This window comes from Ranitomeya imitator, chromosome 5, assembly GCF_032444005.1.
Source record: "Ranitomeya imitator isolate aRanImi1 chromosome 5, aRanImi1.pri, whole genome shotgun sequence".
In the NCBI taxonomy this organism is placed as follows: Eukaryota; Metazoa; Chordata; class Amphibia; order Anura; family Dendrobatidae; genus Ranitomeya; species Ranitomeya imitator.
Genome location: NC_091286.1, coordinates 565,114,161 through 565,139,857, shown reverse-complemented (window position 1 = coordinate 565,139,857; position 25,697 = coordinate 565,114,161). Strand labels below are relative to the sequence as shown.

The window sequence follows — 25,697 nt, the reverse complement described above, 5'->3', positions numbered from 1 at the left end:
ACTCACTCATCAGTTTCTATGCAGTTTCAATCCAATCAGTATTTTATCAGCAGGACTAGGTGTCGCATGCCAGGAAGTCCTGATGATCTGTGTAAGGCTGGTTTCACATTTATGGACGAGGGCTTTGCGGAGGGCTGTGTAGTTCCTCTGTTAAGCCCCGCCCACTGCCGCGCCTTTTCTTTCAGCTCCACCTACGTCAGTATGCGTCCTGTGTACTCTATCTTTAATATTGGGTACACAGGCCATGCGGATGTATGCGGATGCCTCCGCATGCGTCATCGTAACGCTGCGTCAAACGCAACATATTAGGATTTTGTTGCAGTCGGCGCAGCTTCAAAACGACACATGCGGAGGCATCTGCATACATCCGCATGGCCTGTGTACCCAATGTTAAAGATGGGGTACGCAGGACACATGCAGACATAGGTGGAGCTGAAGGAAGAGGTGTGGCAGTGGGCGGGGCTTCACGGAGGAAGAAGGCTTTTGTCCGCAGCCCTGCCGAACGCTAGTGTGAAACTAGCCTAACCCTGTTCCCACCATTGATTGGCAGCATTCTGCCTATGCACAGTGGACACAGGAATGCCAGTCAGAGGTGTGGGCGGGGTTATACAGCGCTCAGCATTCATAGCACTGCTACATCTACAGCAGAGAAAACAGGCATTCTATCAAAACTGTTAGAAGCAGACCAATAAGTGATACATCACTGGAATCAGGCTCTCTGCCCCTACATCATGCTGCTCTCAGACTCCATAGCAAAAATAAACCCACTGAAATATGGGGAGAAAGTACAAACTTCTTACAGATGTTGCCCAGTGCTAACCAGTGAGCCACCACGCTACCCTCTCCACTGTATATGTGCCCTGTGTGCATGTACTATCAAAAACAGTTTGACAACTTTATAAAGCACAATAAGGGACAGTGCAGATAAACTGCAAGCGTACAGCGAGTATACAGGTTGTATCACACCTATTGTATACGTGGCATGAATCGTTAACCTCTCCCGCTGAGTCTCCCTGTATCTGCTCACAGCACTGTCGATATATAATGTGACTGTATATCGCATCTGCAGGATTAAATGACTTCAAATGATTTTTATTGAGAATATTCCGATGATTGACTTCAATTCTCCAGTATAAATCTCCAGGCTGCTGCTTATAATGAACTCAGTCCTCCCCGCTGGCGCGGTCCAGCCGCGAGGGCCGTGGTGATACACAATGTGAACATTAGTGTCAGGCTCAGCCTGTGGGTCACTGGGGACGTTGTGAGTCACTTGGCTGCCAGGGTCGTAGTGCGATTGCGTGGGCCGCAGCTTTGTGCGTTGGAACATATAAGTGCGCGCTGTTATAGGGGCTGACACCTTTGCTCTCCAGCCTGCAGGAAAGAATCCTTTGCCTGCACCAGACTCTACTCGGAAACGCTGTCACATCCGGTGTGGGAGGGAGGCGTGTGTCACCACCTGTAAGTAATTAACCCCCCACTACATCATTGCACCCTCCTGTCATCACATGTAAGGTGTGGAACGGACTGTTCCATTAAAAGCACAGTGCGGGGAGTGTGCTTTCTCTCCAGAGACTTTGCCGAAATTGGCAGGAGACGCTGCAAACTACACGAATAGCTAACAAATGTGAATGTTTCTGGGATCAAAGAGATTTATCATGCCAATATTTACTCAGCTCCGTGCTCTTCAAACTAAGAACCTAAATTTACTGCTTTGTTTAGTTTCAAACAGGTTTTATTTGCAGGCATGAGAAACTATGACAACAGTAGAAACTGAAGTGGTCCATAGAGACGGGGGGATACATAAAGTACAGAAATCTATGAGCAATGACTATAGCTTATGTTATCAAACAGACATAAAGAGGATGAGCAGAGAGACAAAAAAGCAGCCAAAGCCCCCATACCCGACAGATAGCTGTGAGAGGAACCATTGCTCGGCCGGCAGCCATAGTAATCGCCTCTGCCGTACACAGGAGCGCCTGTGTTCTGTATGAGAGACGCTGACAGACATCTCTGATGGCGGCTTATCTCCTAGAGAACAAAGTGCTCAGCCGTCTGGAATGGGACACGCCTGGTCCTTGGGAGCTCTTCTGCCATCATCTGTCATAGACCACAGACACATTAGACTGAACCCCTCGTCATCAGTGGGTTTGGCTGATGTTAGTTTAAGATGGACGTGGACCTTTACTTTAATACGCCAATATCAACGTTCTGCCCCATATTTAGTGCTTGTTATTGGCAGCTCGTCACCTACTTACAGGCGTCGATGTAAAGGGAACCTGTCAGCAGGATTGTGCACAGTAACCTACACACAGTCAGGTCGGCGCCGTTATACTGATTACAATGATAGTTGGTTGATGAAATCCATCTTGTGTTTGTTCTTTAATCTTTATTTGTAGTTTTGCGTTAATGATATGCCCTTGCTCCGGGGCGGCCTGTGAAGGGGTCTTCATGTGGTGCTCTGATTAGGTATTCATGTGTATGGACTCCTGACAGGTCAGTGATCCCTCACTGCCCTCCCCCCCTAGTTAACATTTTATATATATATCTTGAGGGGGAACCCTTCTGTATGCAGCTCCCGGCGGTGGCTCCTGCACTGCAGCCAGATCGCATATGTAATGTGTTTATAATTAATTTCTTTGCTGTTCTCCTGATATTCCTAAAAAAAAAAAAAAAAAATCTGTTTGAAAATGGGGCCTGGCGCGCCTGTACAGTAGCAGCTATTGGTGATCCGATAGCTGCTACTGTGCAGGCGACGCCATGTTGCTAGAGACCTGGGGCCTGCGCAATAGCAGCTATCGGATCACCGTATAACCGCACCAACCTGACACTGTCTGTAGGTTACTGTGCACAATCCTCCATTTAATGCCACATAACATCATTATCTGATGAACGAGCGATTTTTGTAATTCTTTGGGTGGTTGATTTCATTCTGAAATCAACCAATAATATGGCAGTGGGGAATGAAGGTTTGTGAGATATGATGGTGATATTGACTTGTTTCCATAGTGCAGTCACCACTGGCCATGCCATCAGATGTGGAGGTGATACCCCGTATTAGGGAGTCCCCTCAATTAGGAAGTAGAAATAGCAGATTAAAATGAGTAAAATGTATATGGCATTATGCGCGAACAGATTACTTTCCAAATAGGAAATCAGCCCAACTATTTCCCAGTTTCTAATATAATTCAAGATATGTTTATATGTTTTTACTATCTTTTGCAGGTACAGGCGGGTGTATAAGGTGCAACATGATGTATGTTCCAGAGAGATATGTGAAGGCACCGCCAGAGGCCGACCAAGTGGGTAAAATGTAAACTAGAGTTGCTGCTAAATGCTCAGCCCAGTTATTTGTCATTTTTACTGGGGTGTATGTTTGTATAATTAAAACAAAACCATTTATAAACCCCAAATGCATCGATGGTAAGGAAAACAAAGAATTTAAAGGGAACCTGTCACCCCCAAAATCGAAGGTGAGCTAAGCCCACCAGCATCGGGGGCTTATCTACAGCATTCTGTAATGCTGTAGATAAGCCCCCGATGTATCCTGAAAGATGAGAAAAAGAGGTTAGATTATACTCACCCAGGGGCGGTCCCGGTCCGGTTCTAGTCCGATGGGCGTCGCGGTCCGGTCCGGGGCCTCCCATCTTCTTACGATGATATCCTCTTCTTGTATTCACGCAGCGGCTCCCAACGCAGGCGTACTTTGTCTGCGCTGTTGATGGCAGAGCAAAATACTGCAGTGCGCAGGCAAAGGTCAGAGAGGCCCGGCACCTGCGCACTGCAGTACTTTGCTCTGCCCTCGACAGGGCAGACAAAGTACGCTGGTGCCGGAGCCGCAGTGTGAATACAAGAAGAGGACATCATCGTAAGAAGATGGGAGGCCTATCGTACCGGGACCTTCCTTTTAACATCTTTTAACATGTAATTTTTAGATTCAAGATTCTGGCCTTGATTCATCAAAGCTTTTACACTAAAAAACAAGATTTTTGGTTGCTTACCGTGAAATCTGTTTCTCGGAGCCTTCATTGGGGGACACAGGAACCATGGGTGTATGCTGCTGCCACTATGGGGCTGACACTATGCACAAAAAAAGTTAGCTCCTCCTCTGCAATGTACACCCCACCGACTGGCATTATGCACTTCAGTTAGTCAGAAAGCAGTAGGAGACAAAACAATAAGGTTGAACATAACCACAAACATGAGAACTGTAAACATGAGAACAGTCATAGAACACAGAACAGAAACTGAATAACATGGGAGGGTGCTGTGTCCCCAGTGAAGGCTCCGAGAAACAGATTTTATGGTAAGCAACCAAAAATCCTGTTTTCTCTATCGCTTCTCATTGGGGGACACAGGAACCACGGGACGTCCCAAAGCAGTCCCTGGGGAGGGAAAAATAGACTTCCATCAGGTCAGAGGACCCAACACTGCCGCCTGCAAGATCCCTCTGCCTAGGCTGGCATCCGCCGAAGCATAGGTATGGACCCTGTAAACTTTGGTGAACGTGTGGATGGAAAACCAGGTTGCCGCTTTGCAAAGCTGTAGGGCGGAAGCGCTGTGGTGTACCGCCCAGGAGTCGCCGACTGCCCGGGTAGAGTGAGCCTTTATCCCAGGAGGGGGCACTCTGTTGTTGACCCGGTAAGCCTCCCAAATTGCCATTCTGATCCAGCGAGCAAGTCGCCTTGAAAGCGGTCAGGCCTCTACGCGTGCCATCAGGAATGACGAAAAGAGAGTCCATCTTCCTGAAAGCGGCCATTCTAGCCAGGTAGATCCTCAATGCCCTGACGAGGTCCAGCTTGTTCAACGATCGCTCCAGAGGATGAGTCGGAGCTGGACAAAAGGAAGGTAGAATAATGTCCTCGTTGAGGTGGAAGGTGGAAACTACCTTAGGAAGGAAGGAAGGCGGAGGCCTGAGGACCACCTTGTTCTGGTTGATAACAAAGAAAGGAGGTCGGAAAGAGAGGGCCGCCAACTCGGAAACGCGGCGGATAGAAGTGATGGCCACAAAGGCCACCTTCCAAGATAGAACTGACAGGGAGACCTCCCTGAGAGGCTCAAAGGAGGGACCCCTCAGAATGTCCAGCACAAGATTTCAATCCCATGAATCCACAGGGTCCCTGTACGGAGGGACAGCATGGGCTACTCCTTGAAGGAAAGTCTTAACCTGTGGCCGAGAAGATAAAGTCTTCTGAAAAAGGATGGAGAGCGCAGATACCTGGACCTTAAGGGAACTAAGAGCAAGGCCCGAATCCAGTCCTGCCTGAAGGAAAGCCAAAATGGAAGGCAGGGAAAAGGACATAGGCGAAACGCTGTTGGACTCGAACCAATGGAAGTAAGCCCTCCAGGTACGATAGTAGATCCTGGAAGACTAAGGCTTCCTAGCCTGGATCATAGTGTGAATCATCCGGTCCGAAAGGCCGGACGCTCTTAGAACTGCGGTCTCAACAACCACGCCGTTAAACTGAGCGACCAAGAATTCGGGTGGCAGATCGGACCCTGAGACAGCAGATCGGGTCTGTCTGGAAGGCTCCAGGGGGCGTCCGCGAGAAGATTGACGATCTCCGCGAACCAAGATCTCCTGGGCCTACCCGGGGTGATCAGAATGAATGGCACCCCTTCCACCTTGATCTTTTTCAGCAGCTTGGGAAGCAAGGGAAGGGGTGGGAACAGATAGGGGAGCACGAACTATGACCAAGGAATGGCCAGAGCGACGACGCCCACTGCGAGAGGATCGCAAGATCTGGAGACGAACCGAGGAACCTTCCTGTTCATTCGGGACGCCGTGAAGTCCACGTCCGGAGTCCCCCATCGAAGACAAATGTGATGGAAGACCTCCTGATGCAAGGACCATTTCCCTGCCGCGAGACCTTTGCGGCTGAGGAAGTCAGCGGCCCAATTGTCCACGCCGGGGATATGCACCGCAGATATCACCGGAACCGTTGCCTCTGCCCAGAGGAGGATCTTGGATACCTCAGCCAAGGAGCTCCGAGTCTTTCCCTGATGGTTGACATGTGCCACTGCCGTGGCATTGTCCGTCTGGATTCGGATAGCTAGACCCTTGAGAATCCTTTCCCAGTGACAAAGAGCGAGAAAGATGGCCCGAATCTCGAGGACGTTGATCGGCAGAGAAGACTCCTGCGCCGACCAACGACACTGAACAGTCAGGTGACGAAACACCGCACCCCAGCCGAGCAGGCTGGCGTCCATCGTCACCACCTGCCAGTGAACTGGAAGAAAGGACCTGCCCTAGGAGATGAGAGGTGACGTCGGCCACCAGCTGAGTGACTGTTTGACCCGGGGAGAGAGTCGAATCGGACGATCCAGGGAGAAGACAGACCTGTCCCACTGTGACAGGATGGCCTGCTGAAGAGGTTGTGAATAAAATTGGGCGAGGGGAATCGCTTCCAATGTTGCAACCACCCTTCCCAGAACCTTCATGGCCGATCGGAAGGAGGGAAACTGAGGACCCTGGAGCAAGCGTACGTCCCGACGAAGGAAGGATCTCTTGTCTTCGGGAAGGAAGACTTTGGTCTGACGAGTGTCGAAGAGCATGCCCAGAAAGATGAGGTGCTGGGAAGGAACAAGACAGGATTTCTTCCTGTTGACAAGCCACCCAAAATGGGCTACAGTGTCGAGGACGATGGACAGGCTCTCGTGAGCCTGAGAAAAGGACGGAGCCTTGATGAGGATGTCGTCGAGGTACGGAAAAAGTACCAGTCCCCTGACCCTCAAGATGTCTATCAGCGCCGCTATGATCTTTGTGAAAACCCTGGGAGCTGTTGCGAGACCGAACGGCAGGGCGACAAATTGAAAATGGACCTGGAGCACCGCAAAGCGCAGGAATCGGTGATGTCCCGGGAATATCGGGACATGGAGGTAGGCGTCATGAATATCTATGAAACACAGGAATTCCTGGGCCTCCATGAAAGCAATTACTGAACGAAGGGATTCCATCCGGAAAAGTCTCAGACTGTTCAGCAATTTGAGATCCAGAATGGGACGAACCTTGCTGTCTTTTTTCGGTATCACAAAAAGATTTGAATAGAAACCTGTGAACTGTTCTTTTTATGTAACAGGAACGATTACCCCGGACTCGAGGAGGGAAGTGATGTCTGCAAAGAAACCCGGAACTAGAGCGGGATCTCTTTGAGGGCGGGACTCGAAGAAACGATCCCGGGGCCGTGAAATGAACTCTATTTTGTATCCTGAGGATACCACTTCCCTGACCCATGCGTCTTCCACTGAGGAGATCCAGACGTCTCTGAAGAAAAGGAGACGGACGCCCAGCTTGGGAGGTGCGCTGGAGTCTAGCCGTGAGTCATGTCGAGGTGGATCTTCCAGTCCTAGACCAGGAAGATCTACCTTGGGAGTAGCGGGGAAGCCAGGAAGGAGTGAGTCTAAAGGATACTGCCTTCTTCTCTTGACGTGCCTGCGGCCTCTGCTGTTGCTGTGAAAAGGAGTTTGACGCCGCAATGCGACAAAAAGGCTGAAAGGGACGGAATTGCCATCTAGGAGGAGGTCGGCAAGGCTTGGACTGGGGAAGAAGGGAGCTTGTGCCCCCGGTAGCGTCCTTAATAATTTGGTCCAGCTTGGAACCGAAGAGACGAGATCCCTGAAAAGGCAGACTGGTAAGGGACTTTTTTGATGACAAATCCGCCTGCCAGGCCTTGAGCCAGATGGTACGACGGATGGCAACAACATTACTAGACGCCTGAGCGGCACAAGTCGCGGCGTCCAGGGAAGCAGAGACCAAGTATTCCCCAGCATAAGAAATTTGGGTGGCAAGTTCCACCAGCTGTTCTGGTGGAGATCCGGCCAGAATGCCCGACGGAGTTGTTTGGCCCATTCGGATATAGACTTCGAAACCCAGGTGGAAGCAAAGGCTGGACATAGGGCAGAAGCAGCTGCTTCGAAGGCCGACTTAGCAAAGGACTCTATGAATTTATTGTTGGAATCTTTCAGAGACGCTCTGCCCGACAGCGGGAGGACTGTGTTGGTGGAAAGTCTAGAAACTGTTGGATCCACAGAGGGAGAAGAAGTCCAGTTGTCAATGAGATCCGGGGAAAAAGGTTATAAGATGCCAAGGCGCTTTCCTTTTTAAAAACGTCTGGTCGGATTCTCCCTTTCTCTGGTCAGAAGCTGATCGAACTCAGGATGAGGAGCGAAAACCTTGGAAGGTGTTGTAGACCGTCTAAACGAAACCGCCTGGTCTTCCGTAGAGGAATCTTTGATGCCACAGGTCTGATTGATTGCTCCGATGAGACTCTGAACCATATCCCTCATGCTATCGATTTGGTTCGAATCCAGCTCCAAATTATCCTCTGAAGGCGCACCAGAGAAAGCTTCGCCTGACTCAGGTGAGGAGGAGCCGATTGCTGAGAAGGACCGTGTGGCGAGATGGAACGGGAAGAGGACTCAGACCAGCGTTCCTGTCTGGATCTTTTGCGGCCTTTAATGGGAGGCTCCGACGGAGTTTCCTGCGACCCGCTGGCTACTGCGGGAGTCTGCAGGGGCAACCTATCAAGCACGGACACAAGGGTCTGTGACACCCGAGATAGAGCCGCTACCGACTGTGACAAAGCAGAAGCCCAGCTCGGGGTGGAGGTATCACTCTCAAGCGAAGCAGCAGGGGGATCCTGAGCGTTGGGAACAATTGGGTTGCTGCATCCCTGACAAAGGGGAGAGGACTGAACTGAGGGAAGCCTGCAATTACAAGATGCACACACAAAGTGTTTGACTAAGGCAGAGGAAGTAGAGGAAGAAGTAGGAGGACGAGAGCGACCTCCCATAGAATTAGACATGGTGAACGAACCCCTGAGCAATGCCAGAAGGTTGGGGGACAGGAGGGCAGAGGAGAGTGTCAGTCTGCAGTGCAGAGCTACTCACGGCAGACGATTCGGCGTCCAATGCACAGCGTAGAAGATGCTCCTCAAGAGAGTCAGAGACTGCTTCAGTATCCGGAGCTAGATGCGGGCAACAGCAGGGAGATGGTATCCGAAAGGTAGCCGGGGACACCAGGATTCGCGCTCTTGGAGGGGCGATCGTGGCGCCGAAATGCTTCCTGAAGGGGCACAGGAGTGGTGGGCGGAGCTAAACCGCCTGTAGGGGAGCACCAAGATGGCGCCATTGGGCGGGCTATGACAGTCGGGCGTGAGAAAAGCCCGCCCGAGAGAAGAGGAAATGGGCAGAGTCAGCACCGGAAGAGTAGGCCCAACCAGAAGCCGGGGCCTAAATTAGAGGCCGGAGAGGGCCGCGGCGCCGGGAGAAGAAGCGACGCGGCTGCTGCAAGGCTGCTGTGACGGAAAAAGGACAGTGCGCCCGCCGGAAAAAAGGGAGCAGCGCAGTTGCCGAGGCATAAGGCATAGCGGCCGCAGCCGGGAAGGAGGAGACGCGTCTCCTCCAACCGACAGGCTCTGGTGGGCGAGTGGGTGGGGGACGGAGCTAGGACCGGACTTCTAAGCACGCTTGTGTGCTAGGATCATGGTCCTGCTGAGGGATCTATGAGGATACAGGGTGGCAGTACACGCCATACTCATAGTCCACATTGTGGGATTACAGGTGTGACTGTTCACCCTGTATCCCTTCCGGAAAAACCTGAAAGAAAAACGACGCACATTGAGGTAGATAAGGGTCTAATGAAAGACCCGTGTCCACCTCCTACTGACACTAAGCTAAACTGGAGTGCATACTGCCAGTCAGTGGGGTGTACACTGCAGAGGAGGAGCTAACTTTTTTTGTGCATAGTGTCAGCCTCCTAGTGGCAGCAGCATACACCCATGGTTCCTGTGTCTCCCAATGAGAGGCGATAGAGGAAAAAAAGTGGTGTAAAAGCTTTGAAAAGTGGCAACCCAGAGTTGCACCAAAATGATGCATCGTTTTTTGCATTTTCACTTTGGTTTTGCCAAAATGGGCATAGCCAGGGCGTGGCACCACAGTTCGTGTAATTCATAAGCTGTAGTATTTCATACGCCAGAAATCTCACTGGAGTAAGATTTGTGGTGTGGTGTACACCGCTGATCAGACGCTCCAGATGCATGAAGAAACACCTCTTCATAAATCAGGAACGTCTAACTCCACTACGCCCCCCCCCCCCCCCCCACATCATAATCGGCAAGTAAAGCACCAGTCTTGATGGATCGGGGCTTATCTGTTGATTAAATTTTCATTTATCTTGTCAAAGTGCTTAGATATGCATTTACCTTTTACCTATTAGAAAGCTGCAAATCCACTGCATACAGTAAAATGATAAACATTTTCCAGCAGCCACCAATAGAGCTGGGTAGGATCACATGTAAAAACCAGTGTGTTTTATGACGTGGCTGCTTGGTAGCCAGGTTTGCTTCACAGTGTCTTTGCAGGAGATATGTAAAGGTACCGTCACACTAGACGATATCGTCCAGCCAGAGCAGGAGGAGTGCAGAGCACAGCGCTGGAGGACAGACGGCTGTAGGTAAGTATGTAGTGTTTGTTTTTTTTTTACTTTTAGGATGGTAACCAGGGTAAACATCGGGTTACTAAGCGCGGCCCTGCGCTTAGTTACCCGATGTTTACCCTGGTTACCGGCATCGTTGGTCGCTGGAGAGCTGTCTGTGTGACAGCTCTCCAGCGACCAAACAGCGACGCTGCAGCGATCCGGATCGTTGTCGGTATCGCTGCAGCGTCGCTAAGTGTGACGGTACCTTAACTCTGGGTCTGTTTTAATAAGACTGGTGTTATGCAAGCCAGTTTAAATGAAGGGAGGTTTTGGAGTAGGATGTAAAGTTGAAAACAGAACTTTACATACACTATATAAAAAGACACATATGCACGTTTTTCTCCATATCTGACATGAAATCAGAATAAACCTTTCCCGTTTTAGGTTAATTAGGATTACCATAATTATTAATATTTGACAAATGCCAGAATAATGAGAGAGATAATGTTTTAAGGCATTTTTATTACTTACTGCAAAGTCAAAAGTTTACATGAACTAAGATTACTATGCCTTTAAATAATTCTGGACTGCCCATATGATGATGTCATGTGTTTGGAAGCTTCTGGTAGGTTTTCTGGCAACATCTTAGTTAATTATAGAAACACCTGTGGATGTATTTTAATGCACACCTGAAACACAATGCTTCTTTGTGTATCATCATGGGAAAGTCTAAAGTCAGCCAAGATATCAGGAAGAGAATTGTGGACTTGCGCAAGTCTGGCTCATCCTTGGGTACAATTTAAAGATACCTGAAGGTGCCTCGTTCATCTGTGCAAACAATTATACACAAGTCCATGAATGAAAAAAAAGAAAGTATGACGGCACCAGGATGAGTGGTTATTGATGGTAATTGATATAGGCAAACAAGCTGCAAAAAATCAATGTTTCATGCGGCAGGCAGACAAACCGTGGATTAGAATCGCATAGTGGTGCACAACCAAGCAGCAAGTCATATAAGGGCGTCCAGAGAGAAAAAAGAAAAAAGTTGGCACTCACCCAGCGATGAAAGTAGAAAAGTCCTTTATTTATCCATACAATGGGATGCGGACATACCTGTAGGGCTGCAGTACAAACGAGAGGGTGCAAGGAGGGAACCGGTCTAAAGTCAGCCAAGATATCAGGAAGAGAATTGTGGACTTGCGCAAGTCTGGCTCATCCTTGGGTACAATTTAAAGATACCTGAAGGTGCCTTGTTCATCTGTGCAAACAATTATACACAAGTACAAATAAGATGGAAATGTCAACCATCACACCACTCAAGAAGGAGACTGGTTCTGTGTCCCAGAGATGAACGTGCTTTGGTCCAACATGTGCATATCAACCCAAGGACAAAGCAAAAGACCTTGTCAAAATGATGTCGAAAGCTGGTAAGATTGTGTCAATATCTAGAGTGAAACAAGTACTGTATCAACATGGGCTGAAAGGCCACTCTGCCAAGAAGAAGCCATTATTCCAAAAACAGGATTTTATGGCTACTCACTGTAAAATCTGTTTCTCGGAGCCTTCATTAGGGATACAGGAAACCATTGGTGTATGCTGCTGCCACAAAGAGGCTGACACAATGCAAAAAAAAAAGATAGCTCCTCCTCTGCAGTGTACACCCCACCGACCGGCACTAGGATATTCAGTTTGTGAGAAAGTTGTAGGAGAAGCAAAAAGAAAAGAGAAAAAACACACAAACGCAAACTGTAACAATATAATACAGTAAACAGAGCTGTTAAACTTGGGAGGGTTCCGTGTCCCCCAATGAAGGCTCCGAGAAACAGATTTTATGGTGCGTAGCCAAAAAATCCTGTTTTCTATATCGCTTCATTGGGGAACACAGAAAACAATGGGACGTCCCAAAGCAGTACCCAAGTGGAGAGAACAGCAGAAAACTCCATTCAGGTTGGAGAACTCACCACTGCCGCCTGTAAGGTCTTTTCTACCTAAGCTGGCATCCGCCGAAGCGTAGGCATGGACCCTGAAAAATGTTGCAAACATGGATGGAGGACCGATTAATGCTCTGCAGAGCTGCAAGGTGGAGATCCTATGTGAACCACCAGGAGGCACCCTGCCCAGGTAGAGTGTGCCTTAAACCCAGGAGAAGGCGGTAAGACTCCAATTGCCATCCGGATCCAGCGAGCAATAATTGACCTGAAGGCCTCTATATGCACGAGTCGTGTTCTGAAAGGTGGGGGTGGCCTTTGTTGGATAGATGCATGTCGCCCTGACCAGGTAACCTGATGAGAGAACGCTACGGAGGATGAGTCCTAGCTGGACGAAAGGAAGGTAATCAAGAATGACGGGCAGAGCGATGATGAGAATGTCAGCAAGGTAGGGGAAGAGCACTAAACCTGTGCTCCGCAGAATGTGCAAAAGTGCTGGCACATTCTCTGCGAAGGCACTTGGAGTGGTCGAGAGCCCGAAAGTGAAGGCGACAAATTGAAAATGGACCCGTACATCACAAAACGAAGGAATCTCTGGTGCCCTGAAGAAATAAGGACATGGATAAAGGCTTCCGTAGAACAGAAAACTCCTGCGGTTCCCAGGAAGCAATTACTGAACGAAGAGACTCCATCCTGAAACAAACAAAGACAGACTCCTCCGTTCAGTAATCTAAGATCCACGATGAGTCACGCGGACGAAAATCTACCAGGACTGGTCCTGGGGGATCTATCCCTCGCATCATCGATACGCCTGGAGGAGGATTTAAAGGAAACCTTTTTCCTAACCTTGAAAGTAAAAAATCAATAACCAGCTAGCGTAGCTGGGGCCCGTGCTACAAATAGTGAGACAATACCACCCTTTTGTCCCAATACATAGTAACATAATAACATAGTTAGTAAGGCCGAAAAAAGACATTTGTCCATCCAGTTCAGCCTATATTCCATCATAATAAATCCCCAGATCTACGTCTTTCTACAGAACCTAATAATTGTATGATACAATATTGTTCTGCTCCAGGAAGACATCCAGGCCTCTCTTGAACCCCTCGACTGAGTTCGCCATCACCACCTCCTCAGGCAAGCAATTCCAGATTCTCACCGCCCTAACAGTAAAGAATCCTCTTCTATGTTGGTGGAAAAACCTTCTCTCCTCCGGACGCAAAGAATGCCCCCTTGTGCCCGTCACCTTCCTTGGTATAAACAGATCCTCAGCGAGATATTTGTATTGTCCCCTTATATACTTATACATGGTTATTAGATCGCCCCTCAGTCGTCTTTTTTCTAGACTAAATAATCCTAATTTCGCTAATCTATCTGGGTATTGTAGTTCTCCCATCCCCTTTATTAATTTTGTTGCCCTCCTTTGTACTCTCTCTAGTTCCATTATATCCTTCCTGAGCACCGGTGCCCAAAACTGGACACAGTACTCCATGTGCGGTCTAACTAGGGATTTGTACAGAGGCAGTATAATGCTCTCATCATGTGTATCCAGACCTCTCTTAATGCACCCCATAAACCTATTTGCCTTGGCAGCTGCGGCAGCTGCTGCCTGGCACTGGCTGCTCCAGGTAAGTTTATCATTAACTAGGATCCCCAAGTCCTTCTCCCTGTCAGATTTACCAAGTGGTTTCCAGTTCAGTGTGTAATGGTGATATTGATTCCTTCTTCCCATGTGTATAACCTTACATTTATCATTGTTAAACCTCATCTGCCACCTTTCAGCCCAAGTTTCCAACTTATCCAGATCCATCTGTAGCAGAATACTATCTTCTCTTGTATTAACTGCTTTACATAGTTTTGTATCATCTGCAAATATCGATATTTTACTATGTAAACCTTCTACTAGATCATTAATGAATATGTTGAAGAGAACAGGTCCCAATACCGACCCCTGCGGTACCCCACTGGTCACAGCGACCCAGTTAGAGACTATACCATTTATAACCACCCTCTGCTTTCTATCACTAAGCCAGTTACTAACCCATTTACACACATTTTCCCCCAGACCAAGCATTCTCATTTTGTGTACCAACCTCTTGTGCGGCACGGTATCAAACGCTTTGGGAAAATCGAGATATACCACGTCCAATGACTCACCGTGGTCCAGCCTATAGCTTACCTCTTCATAAAAACTGATTAGATTGGTTTGACAGGAGCGATTTCTCATAAACCCATGCTGATATGGAGTTAAACAGTTATTCTCATTGAGATAATCCAGAATAACATCCTTCAGAAACCCTTCAAATATTTTACCAACAATAGAGGTTACACTTACTGGCCTATAATTTCCAGGTTCACTTTTAGAGCCCTTTTTGAATATTGGCACCACATTTGCTATGCGCCAGTCCTGCGGAACAGACCCCGTCGCTATAGAGTCCCTAAAAATAAGAAATAATGGTTTATCTATTACATTACTTAGTTCTCTTAGTACTCGTGGGTGTATGTCATCCGGACCTGGAGATTTATCTATTTTAATCTTATTTAGCCGGTTTCGCACCTCTTCTTGGGTTAGATTGGTGACCCTTAATATAGGGTTTTCATTGTTTCTTGGGATTTCACCTAGCATTTCATTTTCCACCGTGAATACCGTGGAGAAGAAGGTGTTTAATATGTTAGCTTTTTCCTCGTCATCTACAACCATACTTTCCTCACAATTTTTTAAGGGGCCTAAATTTTCAGTTTTTATTCTTTTATTATTGATATAGTTGAAGAACAGTTTGGGATTAGTTTTACTCTCGTTAGCAATGTGCTTCTCTGTTTCCTTTTTGGCAGCTTTAATTAGTTTTTTAGATAAAGTATTTTTCTCCCTATAGTTTTTTAGAGCTTCAATGGTGCCATCCTGCTTTAGTAGTGCAAATGCTTTCTTTTTACTGTTAATTGCCTGTCTTACTTCTTTGTTTAGCCACATTGGGTTTTTCCTATTTCTAGTCCTTTTATTCCCACAAGGTATAAACCGCTTACAGTGCCTATTTAGGATGTTCTTAAACATTTTCCATTTATTATCTGTATTCTTATTTCTGAGGATATTGTCCCAGTCTACCAGATTAAGGGCATCTCTAAGGCTACGTTCACATTAGCATTTTGCGTGTTTGCGTCGGGCGACGCATGCGTCATGCGCCCCTATATTTAACATGGGGGACGCATGGACATGCGTTGTGCTGCGTTGTGCGACGCATGCGGTTTTTTTGCCGCAAGCGTCGGGCGCAGAAAACGCAACAAGTTGCATTTTTCTTGCGTCCAAATTTCGGCAAAAAAGGACGCATGCGTCGCAAAATGCAGCGTTTTTGCGTGCGTTTTGGTGCGTTTTTATTTGCGTTGCGTCGCCGACGCAGCGGCGCACAACGCAAATGTGAACGTAACCTAAGCTGGTCAAACTTTGCCTTCCTAAAGTTCAGTGTTTTTGTGACTCCCTGACAAGTCCCCCTAGTGAAAGACAGGTGAAACTGTACAATATTGTGGTCGCTATTTCCTAGATGCTCGACCACCTGCAGATTTGTTATTCTGTCAGGTCTATTAGATAGTATTAGGTCTAAAAGTGCTGCTCCTCTGGTTGGATTCTGCACCAATTGTGAAAGATAATTTTTCTTGGTTATTAGCAGAAACCTGTTGCCTTTATGGGTTTCACAGGTTTCTGTTTCCCAGTTAATATCCGGGTAGTTAAAGTCCCCCATAACCAGGACCTCATTATGGGTTGCAGCTTCATCTATCTGCTTTAGAAGTAGACTTTCCATGATTTCTGTTATATTTGGGGGTTTGTAACAGACCCCAATGAGAATTTTGTTACCATTTTTCCCTCCATGAATTTCGACCCATATGGACTCGACATCCTCATTCCCTTCGCTAATATCCTCCCTTAAAGTGGACTTTAGACAATACTTTACATAGACAAACCCCTCCTCCTCTCCAATTTTAACGATCCTTTCTAAACAGACTGTAACCCTGTAAGTTAAAGGGACACGGTCACCTGAATTTGGAGGGAACAATCTTCAGCCATGGAGGCGGGGGTTTGGGGTTTTTGATTCACCCTTTCCTTACCCGCTGGCTGCATTCTGGCTGCAGTATTGGATTGAAGTTCATTCTCTGTCCACCGTAGTACATGCCTGCACAAGGCAATCTTGCCTTGCGCAGGCGTGTACTATGGAGGACAGAGAATGAACTTCAATCCAATATTGCAGCCAGCATGCAGCCAGCGGGTAAGGAAAGGGTGAATCAAAAACCCCAAAACCCCGCCTCCATGGCTGAAGATTGTTCCCTCCAAATTCAGGTGACAGTGTCCCTTTAACTGCCCAGTCATAGCTTTCATCTAACCATGTCTCGGTTATTCCCACTATGTCAAAGTTACCTGTAGATATTTCTGCTTCTAGTTCTTCCATCTTGTTTGTCAGGCTTAAACGAATGTAAAAGATATATATTTGCGCTCAGATCAATCCCTTGTTAGTGCTGGTGCTTTGGTGAAAAATATTTGACTAATGAAAAGCGGTCAGGGAACCTTGACAGCCCGTAATGATAGTATATCAATATAGCATTTGGCTGATGGCAAAGAGTTAGAATCGTACTTTGCCTCTACTCCGCGTAGCAGATGAATCTGAAATGCAATTTGGGAGAATAAGGGCACTTGGGTTAAAAGTGAATTGAAATACCTGTTTTGCAGCGGTACGGGGCAGATCACTCAGTTCTTCAGTGCCGTCGTGGGACCATTCTGTGCTTTGTAATCGGTTATTCTATGTTTAGATATGAGAACCCTGGGCGCTGCCCCGGCCGGTAGCAAGCGTCCCCCAGTAGTCGTCACCCGCGTGGAGCAGGAGTGCGATGCGGCTGCAGCAAGAAGCCGCTAAGTTCACTGTAGGTACAGGACCTTATATGACATCACGGTCACGTGATTGCTCACGTGATTGGCTATAGAAAGCGGAGGGAACCAATAGCCTGTGTGTTTCGGAATAGACGTATTCCTTCAGAGATGGCCCATAGACGGTCCTCTGTACCTTTATAGTTAGCGGCAATCATATGGCCTCCTCACATGTTGAAAGCGAACAGCTCTGTCTCGCTGTTGAGGCCCTTGGGGGTTAAAGTATCTAGTTCAAAAATCATTCTACTTTCTTCCCTTGACATTTGCTGGATATAGTTGCCCTTTCTCCAGCTCTTTTTGACTATTTTCAGGCCTGTAATGATGGTACCTTTTGAAGAACCTCCATGATGAGTCACAAAATGTTTTGATAATGGGTGGCCCAGGAATTTTTTATTTATGTTCCGTAGGTGCTCATTTATTTTAACATGAAGCGGATGCTTCGTTCTTCCTATATATAGTTTCGCACAGGGGCATTTAATTGAATAAATAACCCCTTCTGTGTTACATGAGATGAAGTCCTTAATTTGTAAATCAATGGTTCCATTAGAAATACTGAATTGTTTTCTTGTGTTTAATTTCCTGCAGGGTTTGCATTTTAAGCATGGGTAGAAGCCCGAGCACTTTTGTTGAGAAGGATATGTAGTTGGAACCAGGGAATTTGAGATGGGGGGAGCTATTTTATTGCCCAGATTGTTAGCCTTTCTGTAAATGAATTTTGGACGGTCAGGTAGTTTTTCTCCAATTATTTTGTCTTCCCTTAGGATACCCCAGAGTCTGTTGACTATTTTCCTAAGAATATGAGTATTGGCATTGAATTGTGTGATAATCGGAACTTCTTTGGTTATTGGTGTGGTTTTCCTTTTTCTCATTGTTTTGGAGTAGTTGTCTTCTGGGTAGTTTTTCGACTATTTGTTTTGCTTGCGTCAAGGAACTCTGGGAATAGCCTTTTTGGGAAAATTTACTAGTCAAGAGGTCCGCTTCATGGTTAAAATCCTGTAGCCTTGAGCAATTCCTATGAGCCCGAATTAGTTGACTCTTGGGAACATTTAATAACCAACTGGGAAGATGGCAACTTTCCAAAGAAATATAGTTGTTGACATCAGTGGGCTTGTGGTAAGTCCTAGTGTGAATTTTGCCTTGTTCAATAAAAATATTTAAGTCTGAAAAGTTAGTGGACTCTGAGCTGGTGGTCCCAGAGAAGTTTAAAAAATACTCATTTTTATTTAACCCCTTTCTGCCAGCTGATGGGATAGTACGGCAGCTGATCTCAATCCTATTGAAAATTTGTGAGCAAAGCTGAAAAGGCCGGTGCGAGCAAGGCGACCTACAAACCTGGATCAGTTACACCAGTTTTGTCAGGAGAAATGGGCCCAAATTCCAACCAACTATTGTGAGAGGCTTGTGGAAGGATATCCCAGACGTTTCACCCAAGTCTTTAAGTTTAAGGGCAATGATACCAAATACTAATGAAATGTATGTAAGGCCGGCGTCACACTAGCGAGTTTTACGGACGTATGAGCGCATAAAATACGTCCGTAAAACACGCATTACACACGGCCCAATGATTCTCAATGGGTCATGTCCTATCAGCCGTATATTACGCATCTGTATTATACGGCTTTCTACGGCCGTAGAAAATCGCAGCATGCTGTGTTTGTCACCGTATTGCGCAAAAAATACGCCAATGAAAGTCTATGGGGGCGAGAAAAATACAGATTACACACGGACCAGCAGTGTGACTTGCGAGAAATACGCAGCAGTGTTAGAGAGAAAAGCCGGCAATTCAGTGCGGTGTGCAGTAAAATCACACTGACAGCTTACAATAGAATAGGTAGAATAAATGTGTACACATAGAATAGGAGGTACATATATACATATATATATATATATATATATATATATGTGTGTCATTGAGACACATGTATATATATTAATATTTCATACAGCGCTAGATAGCTTAAAAGTCGGTAATTCCCTTCCTAAACCCGACATGATATGAAACATGGTTTACATACAGTAAATCATCTCATATCCCCATTTTCTTTGCATATTCCACACTACTAATGTTAGTAGTGTGTATGTGCAAAATTTGGGCTGTCTAGCTTTTAAATTAAAGGGTTAAATGGCGGAAAAAATTGGCATGGGCTGCCGCGCAATTTTCTCCGGAGTAGTAAAGCCAGTGACTGAGGACAGATATTAATAGCCTGGAGAGGGTCCATGGTTATTGCCCCCAGCCACCCCAGAAAAGGCACATCTGGAAGATGCGCCTATTCTGGCACTTGGCCACTCTCTTCCCACTCCCGTGTAGCGGTGGGATATGGGGTAATGAAGGGTTAATGTCACCTTGCTATTGTAATTATCCATTATTAATCCGATACCATGAAATGGTTAAAAAAACACACACAATATTGCAAAGTATTTTAATGAAATAAACACACAGGTTGTTGTAATATTTTATTAGACTCTCAATCCACCTGAAGACCCTCGACCTGTAACAAATTAAAAATAATAAACCAACAATATCTCATACCTTCCGTCGATATGTCCCATGATGTAAATGCATCTGAAGGGGTTAAATAATTTTACAGGCAGGAGCTCTGCTATAATGCAGCTGTGCTCCTGCCTGTAAAACCCCAGCGAATGAATGGAATGTAGGTCAATGACCTGTACTTACCTTCATTCGCGGTGATGCGCCCTCTGCAGGTTGTCCTCATATGACCTCGAGGCTGGGAAAATATTCAGAAAAGTTCCCACGCTCGAGGTCATATGAGGACATCCAGCAGAGGGCGCATCACCGCGAATGAAGGTAATTACAGGTCATTGACCTACTTTCCATTCATTCGCTGGGGTTTTACAGGCAGGAGCACAGCTGCATTATAGCAGAGCTCCTGCCTGTAAAATAATTTAACCCCTTCAGATGGATTTACATTGTGGGACATATCGACGGAAGGTATGAGATATTGTTGGTTTATTATTTTTAATTTGTTACAGGTCGAGGGTCTTCAGGTGGATTGAGAGTCTAATAAAATATTACAACAACCTGTGTGTTTATTTCATTAAAATACTTTGCAAGATTGTGTGTTTTTTTTAACCATTTCATGGTATTGGATTAATAATGGATAGGTGTCATAATTGACGCCTCTCCATTATTAATCTGGCTTAATGTCACCTTACAATAGCAAGGTGACATTAACCCTTCATTACCCCATATCCCACTGCTACACGGGAGTGGGAAGAGAGTGGCCAAGTGCCAGAATAGGCACATCTTCCAGATGTGGCTTTTCTGGGGGTGGCTTGGGGCAGATGTTTTAGCCAGGGAGGCCAATAACCATGGACCCTCTCCAGGCTATTAATATATGTCCTCAGTCACTGGCTTTACTACTCTGGCGGAGAAAATTGCGCGGGAGCCCACGCCAATTTTTTTCCGCCATTTAACCCTTTAATTTAATAGCTAGACAGCACAAATTTTGCACATACACACTACTAACAGTAGTGTGGAATATGCAAAAAAAAAATGGGGATATGAGATGGTTTACTGTATGTAAACCATGTCTCATATCATGTCGGGTTTGGGAAGGAGATGGCAAAGCCGGCAATTGAATTACCTGCTTTTAAGCTATCTCGCGCTGGATGAAATATTGCTAGATATATATATATATATATATATATATATATATATATATATAATATTATACAGTACATATGTTTTTGGGAGCACATGGATCCATTGTATGTCTGTATGTCGGTTTTGCAAGCCTTCGAGAAAATCTCGCAGGACGGATGCCATACGGATTACATACTGAGGATGCCATGCGCAAAATACGCTGACACACCCTGCCTACGGAGGAGATACGGACCACTATTTTGGGGACTTTTCTGCGTATTACGGCCGTAAAATACGGACCGTATTGTCTTACGCCGAGTGTGACGCCGGCCTAAACCTTTGACTTTGCAGTAATAAAAATGCCTTAAAACATTCTCTCTCATTATTCCGACATTTGGCAAATATTAATAATTATGGTAATCCTTATTCACCTAAAACAGGACAGGTTTATTCTGATTTCATGTCAAATATTAAGAAAAATATGCATATGTGTCTTTTTATATAGTGTATGTACACTTCTGCTTTCAACTGTACATTTTCTCAGTAACCTTAGCCATCTTGCTAGAAATGCTCCTCCAGTAAAGTATTGGAGTAACATTTCTGGATTAAAAATGCTGTCACTACTGATGAATTTCCCACTTTGCGCTAAAAAAATGTGACTTTTCAAAGTATTTCATGTCAGTTTTCTGGATTGGGGTACAGGACACCAACTAAAATTCAATATTTATTTCTTCCTAGAAAAGAGAGTCCAAAGTAAACCTTGAAGATCAGATCTGGTAAGTTATTGGAGATGTACAGCCATTACTTAACCCTGCTGTTCTGTTCGGTCTGGGGAGACCTATTTTGAACTTTGGTATTTTTTGGGGTGTTCAAGATGCGGTTCTGAAACTTGTGGTTGATTGACTTAAATGAGGATGGGTCGGTCGGCCACGGGTTTCAGAGCCGCATCTTGAATATTTTAAAGAATATTGAAGTTCAAAGTCGGTCATTTTTGACCAACAGAACAGCAGGGTTAAAGTATGTCTAGTAGTTCTGCACATCAATATGCTTGAGAAAAATCTTGTTTCAGATGACGAAGGACATTAGCTCACATCAATGCAGTCTAGCCTATCACTGCACAAGAATCACAGGTTTTTAAACTGAGCTCTGTATGCAATTTTTTGTCACGTCACATATATGTAGTGGTGTGTCCCATTCACATTTGTCTGAAAATACCACCACAGATAAGTGGAAAAAAATGCACATAAAGCTGTCTGAATCCGTCCAGCGTCAGTCTCGACACATGATTCTTCCGTGCTGCAGAGGCAAAGTTACCTCTGCAAGCTGTATTGGAGAGCGCTGTTAGGGCCACTGGCACTACTATGCCCCCTGTACAAACAGCGAGTTTTCAGAAATGGACCATTCCCCTATAAAACATGAAGCAGAAAGTGGTGTGCTCCTGAATAAAATAAGAACAACCCTTTAAGGCTGGGATCACACACAGCAACATACGGCCGAGTCTCTCAGGTTAAAACCAAGCTCTGGCACCGGCACTCCAGAATGGAGCGTGCGGCCGCATAGCAATACATGGAGCTGCACGCTCCGCTCCGGAGTGCCGGTGCCAGAGCTTGGTATTAACCTGCGAGACTCGGCCGTATCTCGTTGTAATGCGACTCCGGCCTAATAGGGGTGCAGTTTATTGGCTGTATGGCAGTCACAATGGCTTTTCTCTATCCAACTGTTTACGGTGTAATAAAAAAGATAACATCCGACTGTCAGGTTTGTGTCAGACTAGAATGCCTTGACTTATGACTAAGTTGCCCAAATTACACATTGCATTTTCATTACAAATTCTCAATTACTATGATGAGAAATAATTATAAATAAAAGCTATACGTGATGTAATCCCTTTATGACCGTTCTTCATCCTTTCACAGAGACAGAAGCACTAGCCACTGCTGGGGGATGGATTTATAAATCACGTGGCCCCATGTGAGGCACTGAGCTTGTTTGCCCCTCTCCCTAACTTCATGGGACCCTGCAACTTCTGTCCATGTGCAGAGGCACAGCTGGCATCGGCCATGTAATTCCATCATCGAGTGACCAAAGGAGAAACTCTTCCCCTGGCCTCCTTTACGGAGGTCCATTGGGGTGACATTCCTTTTTCTCTTAAACCAAAGATTTGCAAGACCATTATTCCCTCTGCCTACAGTTCTGGCGACACTTGGACTATCTAATATGAGAGACAGGCATATCACCAGATTTCCGCCTGTGCTACCAAACTCCAAGAAATTACTTGGATCATCTCATCACACCTCATGACTCAAACTGGCCCAGTGCAGGCCCCAATATTGGAAAATGTGGCACAGGCCTCCTTCTATCCATGTCAGTTTTATTAGCTCCAATGCTGGAATGACCTGCAGATTTTTACGTCGCCATACTCCTATGAACTGGCATAGGTAAAACGGATTACTACGTGGGAGATAGAAACCTCTCTACTTTGATGACCACAGATACGTCTCTGCTGCTGTTTCGTCACTGCATCTGCAAGAACAGTTTGAAATGGTAAAAATCAATTATTATGTAGCTTAGAGATTGATAGACAGCGCCAGACAAATCAAAAAGCTCGTTAAGCAATTTCTCAGTCTTTTTCTATTGTTTCTTTGAGACTCTAAAGCATTTTGTGTATGTGGGATGTCCCATCGATCTTTGTATCACAGGAAGATGTGTGCAGAATTGTTTCTTTCAAGATTCTAGAGCCTTACCTGGAAATTACCACATCCCACATATGCCGTAGCAGCAGCAGTAATCAGAGCGTCGTATACATGACATTTTACCAGCTCGGGTGGCAGCAGTCAGGCTGGACCTCCAGGTGAGGGATCGACAGTTCTCAGCGCTGCGCCTAAGAAGATTGGGCTCTAACAGTGTGTGTTACGTTTTGCCGTCAGACTTGGCGCTTTGTGTTTTTATTTTGTTTTTATAATAAAACATTTTATAAAATAAGTGCATGCGTTCCGTTATTAATTTAGCGCGTGTATTCACCTGGTAGATTACATAGAAGCAGTTGCTGGCTAGGGCAAAGGCCTGTTTCACACCACATTTTAGTGGTCTATTTGATAAATCAGCTTATACTGAAAAAACATTTAAATGTAAACGTCTGTATTTACATAAAATACAATAGGAAAACAGATGAAGTTGGATATGTGCAAAAACATGCGTCATACTTCATACCCATTTATGCACATATCCGTTTCGATCTTTTGTTTTTGACCCAACAAACCCCTACATTCATGGGTTGTCGCTAGAATTGCAGCTCAGTTTATTTTTTGGAATAAAACTGTAGACAATGCATGGACTGGTGTGGTATTATATCTGGAAATAAGGCGGAGTGTTTTTCTAACCCTGAAGCTTTAAACTTTATATATGTTATGTCACAGACATTGATGACCCTTTTAAGTTTAAAATTTACAAAGACGTAACAATTGATGACGAATTCATTGAATAGGTCATCAATATGAGATTGGTGTGACCACCACTGATAACATTAGTACTTATGTACAATGTATGGGACCGCTATATCCCCGCCTGTACGTCGCTTATACCCGGCCACAGCTGGAGGGGATTTCAGCTGCGGATACAGAGTATCTGAGAGCCACCTAGCTAGTATTGATGACTTCCCCTATGAAGAAGTTATCACTTGCTAAGTCCCAGAAAAACCCTTTAAATGATATGTTATACTGGATTATTTATACTTGAACATATCTGTTAAAGGAGTTTTCAGTAAACTTGTCCCCAGGTGCAGTTCAGTGTAAATAAACTGAGTTTTACTTACCCTCCCCAGGTCCAGCGCTCTGTGTCTGTCTGCAGTGCTGAGCCACTGAACTCAGCGGCTTGTGCAGTCTATATCGGCACGGCCACTGATTGGATGCAGTGACGTCAACACTGTAGACGAACTACTGAGACCAGGTCAGCGGCAGAAATAGAGCTGCAAACAGGAAGGGTAAGTAAAGCTCCGTTTGTATGTTTTAGGCTGCCATCACACTATCAGTATTTGGTCAGTATTTTACATCAGTATTTGTAAGCCAAAACCAGGAGTGGGTGATAAATGCAGAAGTGGTGCATATGTTTCTATTATACTTTTCCTCTAATTGTTCCACTCCTGGTTTTGGCTTACAAATACTGAGGTAAAATACTGACCAAATACTGATAGTGTGACGGCAGCCTTACACTGAACTGTGTCAGATGCCTGTCTTGATAAGGAGTACTCTGAGTAAGATGCGCCAAATTCATAAGGAAGCATGCACCTCTTAATTAATTTGGCACATTTTTCATCTGCCATGCAATACAGCAAGAAGTGTGTGCGACTCAGTACATTTCTGGCGTAATTTACAACACTTTTTCATGTTAATTACGATCAATTTGTTGGCTTTTCCGGTACGACACCTCACACTTTTCAATAAGTAGGTGGAGGTGACTGATACTTTCATAAAAATGCCTAAAGTGGTAGTATGTTTGTGCAGTCACAAAATGAGCAAAAATGAATGAGGACTGAGGAATCATTATTTTACTGCCAAACACCTGACTAGTGGTTTAGTAGTGCATGTTTAATCATTATGCCCCTGCTGTAATAAACATCAGCTCTCTAGAAACAACACAGCATCCAACTAGCCAGAGTTGCAGGTAAATGGAGAGGAGCCGCCTGAACCAGTAGACAGGAGGCGCGTCTCAGACCACCACAGACTCCCTGTAGACACTGTAGATAAGCTGTAGTCACAGATCACAGAATCATTGCAAAAATGTCTTTGACTGAAAAATCTGATTGTGGTGGTTTCTGCAGAATTTCTGCAAGCCCTGTTCTGAAGCTGA

General features: G+C 45.6%; 1 protein-coding gene across 7 annotated transcripts in view; it reads left to right on the top strand.

The window, feature by feature from the left end:
* SNED1 (sushi, nidogen and EGF like domains 1) overlaps positions 1 to 23,834 on the top strand; it is a 335,409-nt gene extending 311,575 nt beyond the window's left edge. For 6 of the 7 annotated variants that reach the window (XM_069727731.1, XM_069727729.1, XM_069727730.1 and 3 more), the window contains 3 exons: positions 1,371 to 1,458; positions 3,223 to 3,299; positions 4,725 to 4,864. In XM_069727731.1, coding sequence (XP_069583832.1) covers positions 1,371 to 1,458; positions 3,223 to 3,299; positions 4,725 to 4,849 — 290 coding nt within the window. In that variant the 3' untranslated portion in view covers positions 4,850 to 4,864. Of the gene's footprint in view, positions 1 to 1,370; positions 1,459 to 3,222; positions 3,300 to 4,724; positions 4,865 to 21,590; positions 21,629 to 22,768 lie in introns of those variants that run through there. The other variant, XM_069727726.1, reaches the window with a different exon arrangement.
* Positions 23,835 to 25,697: the final 1,863 nt, after the last annotated feature.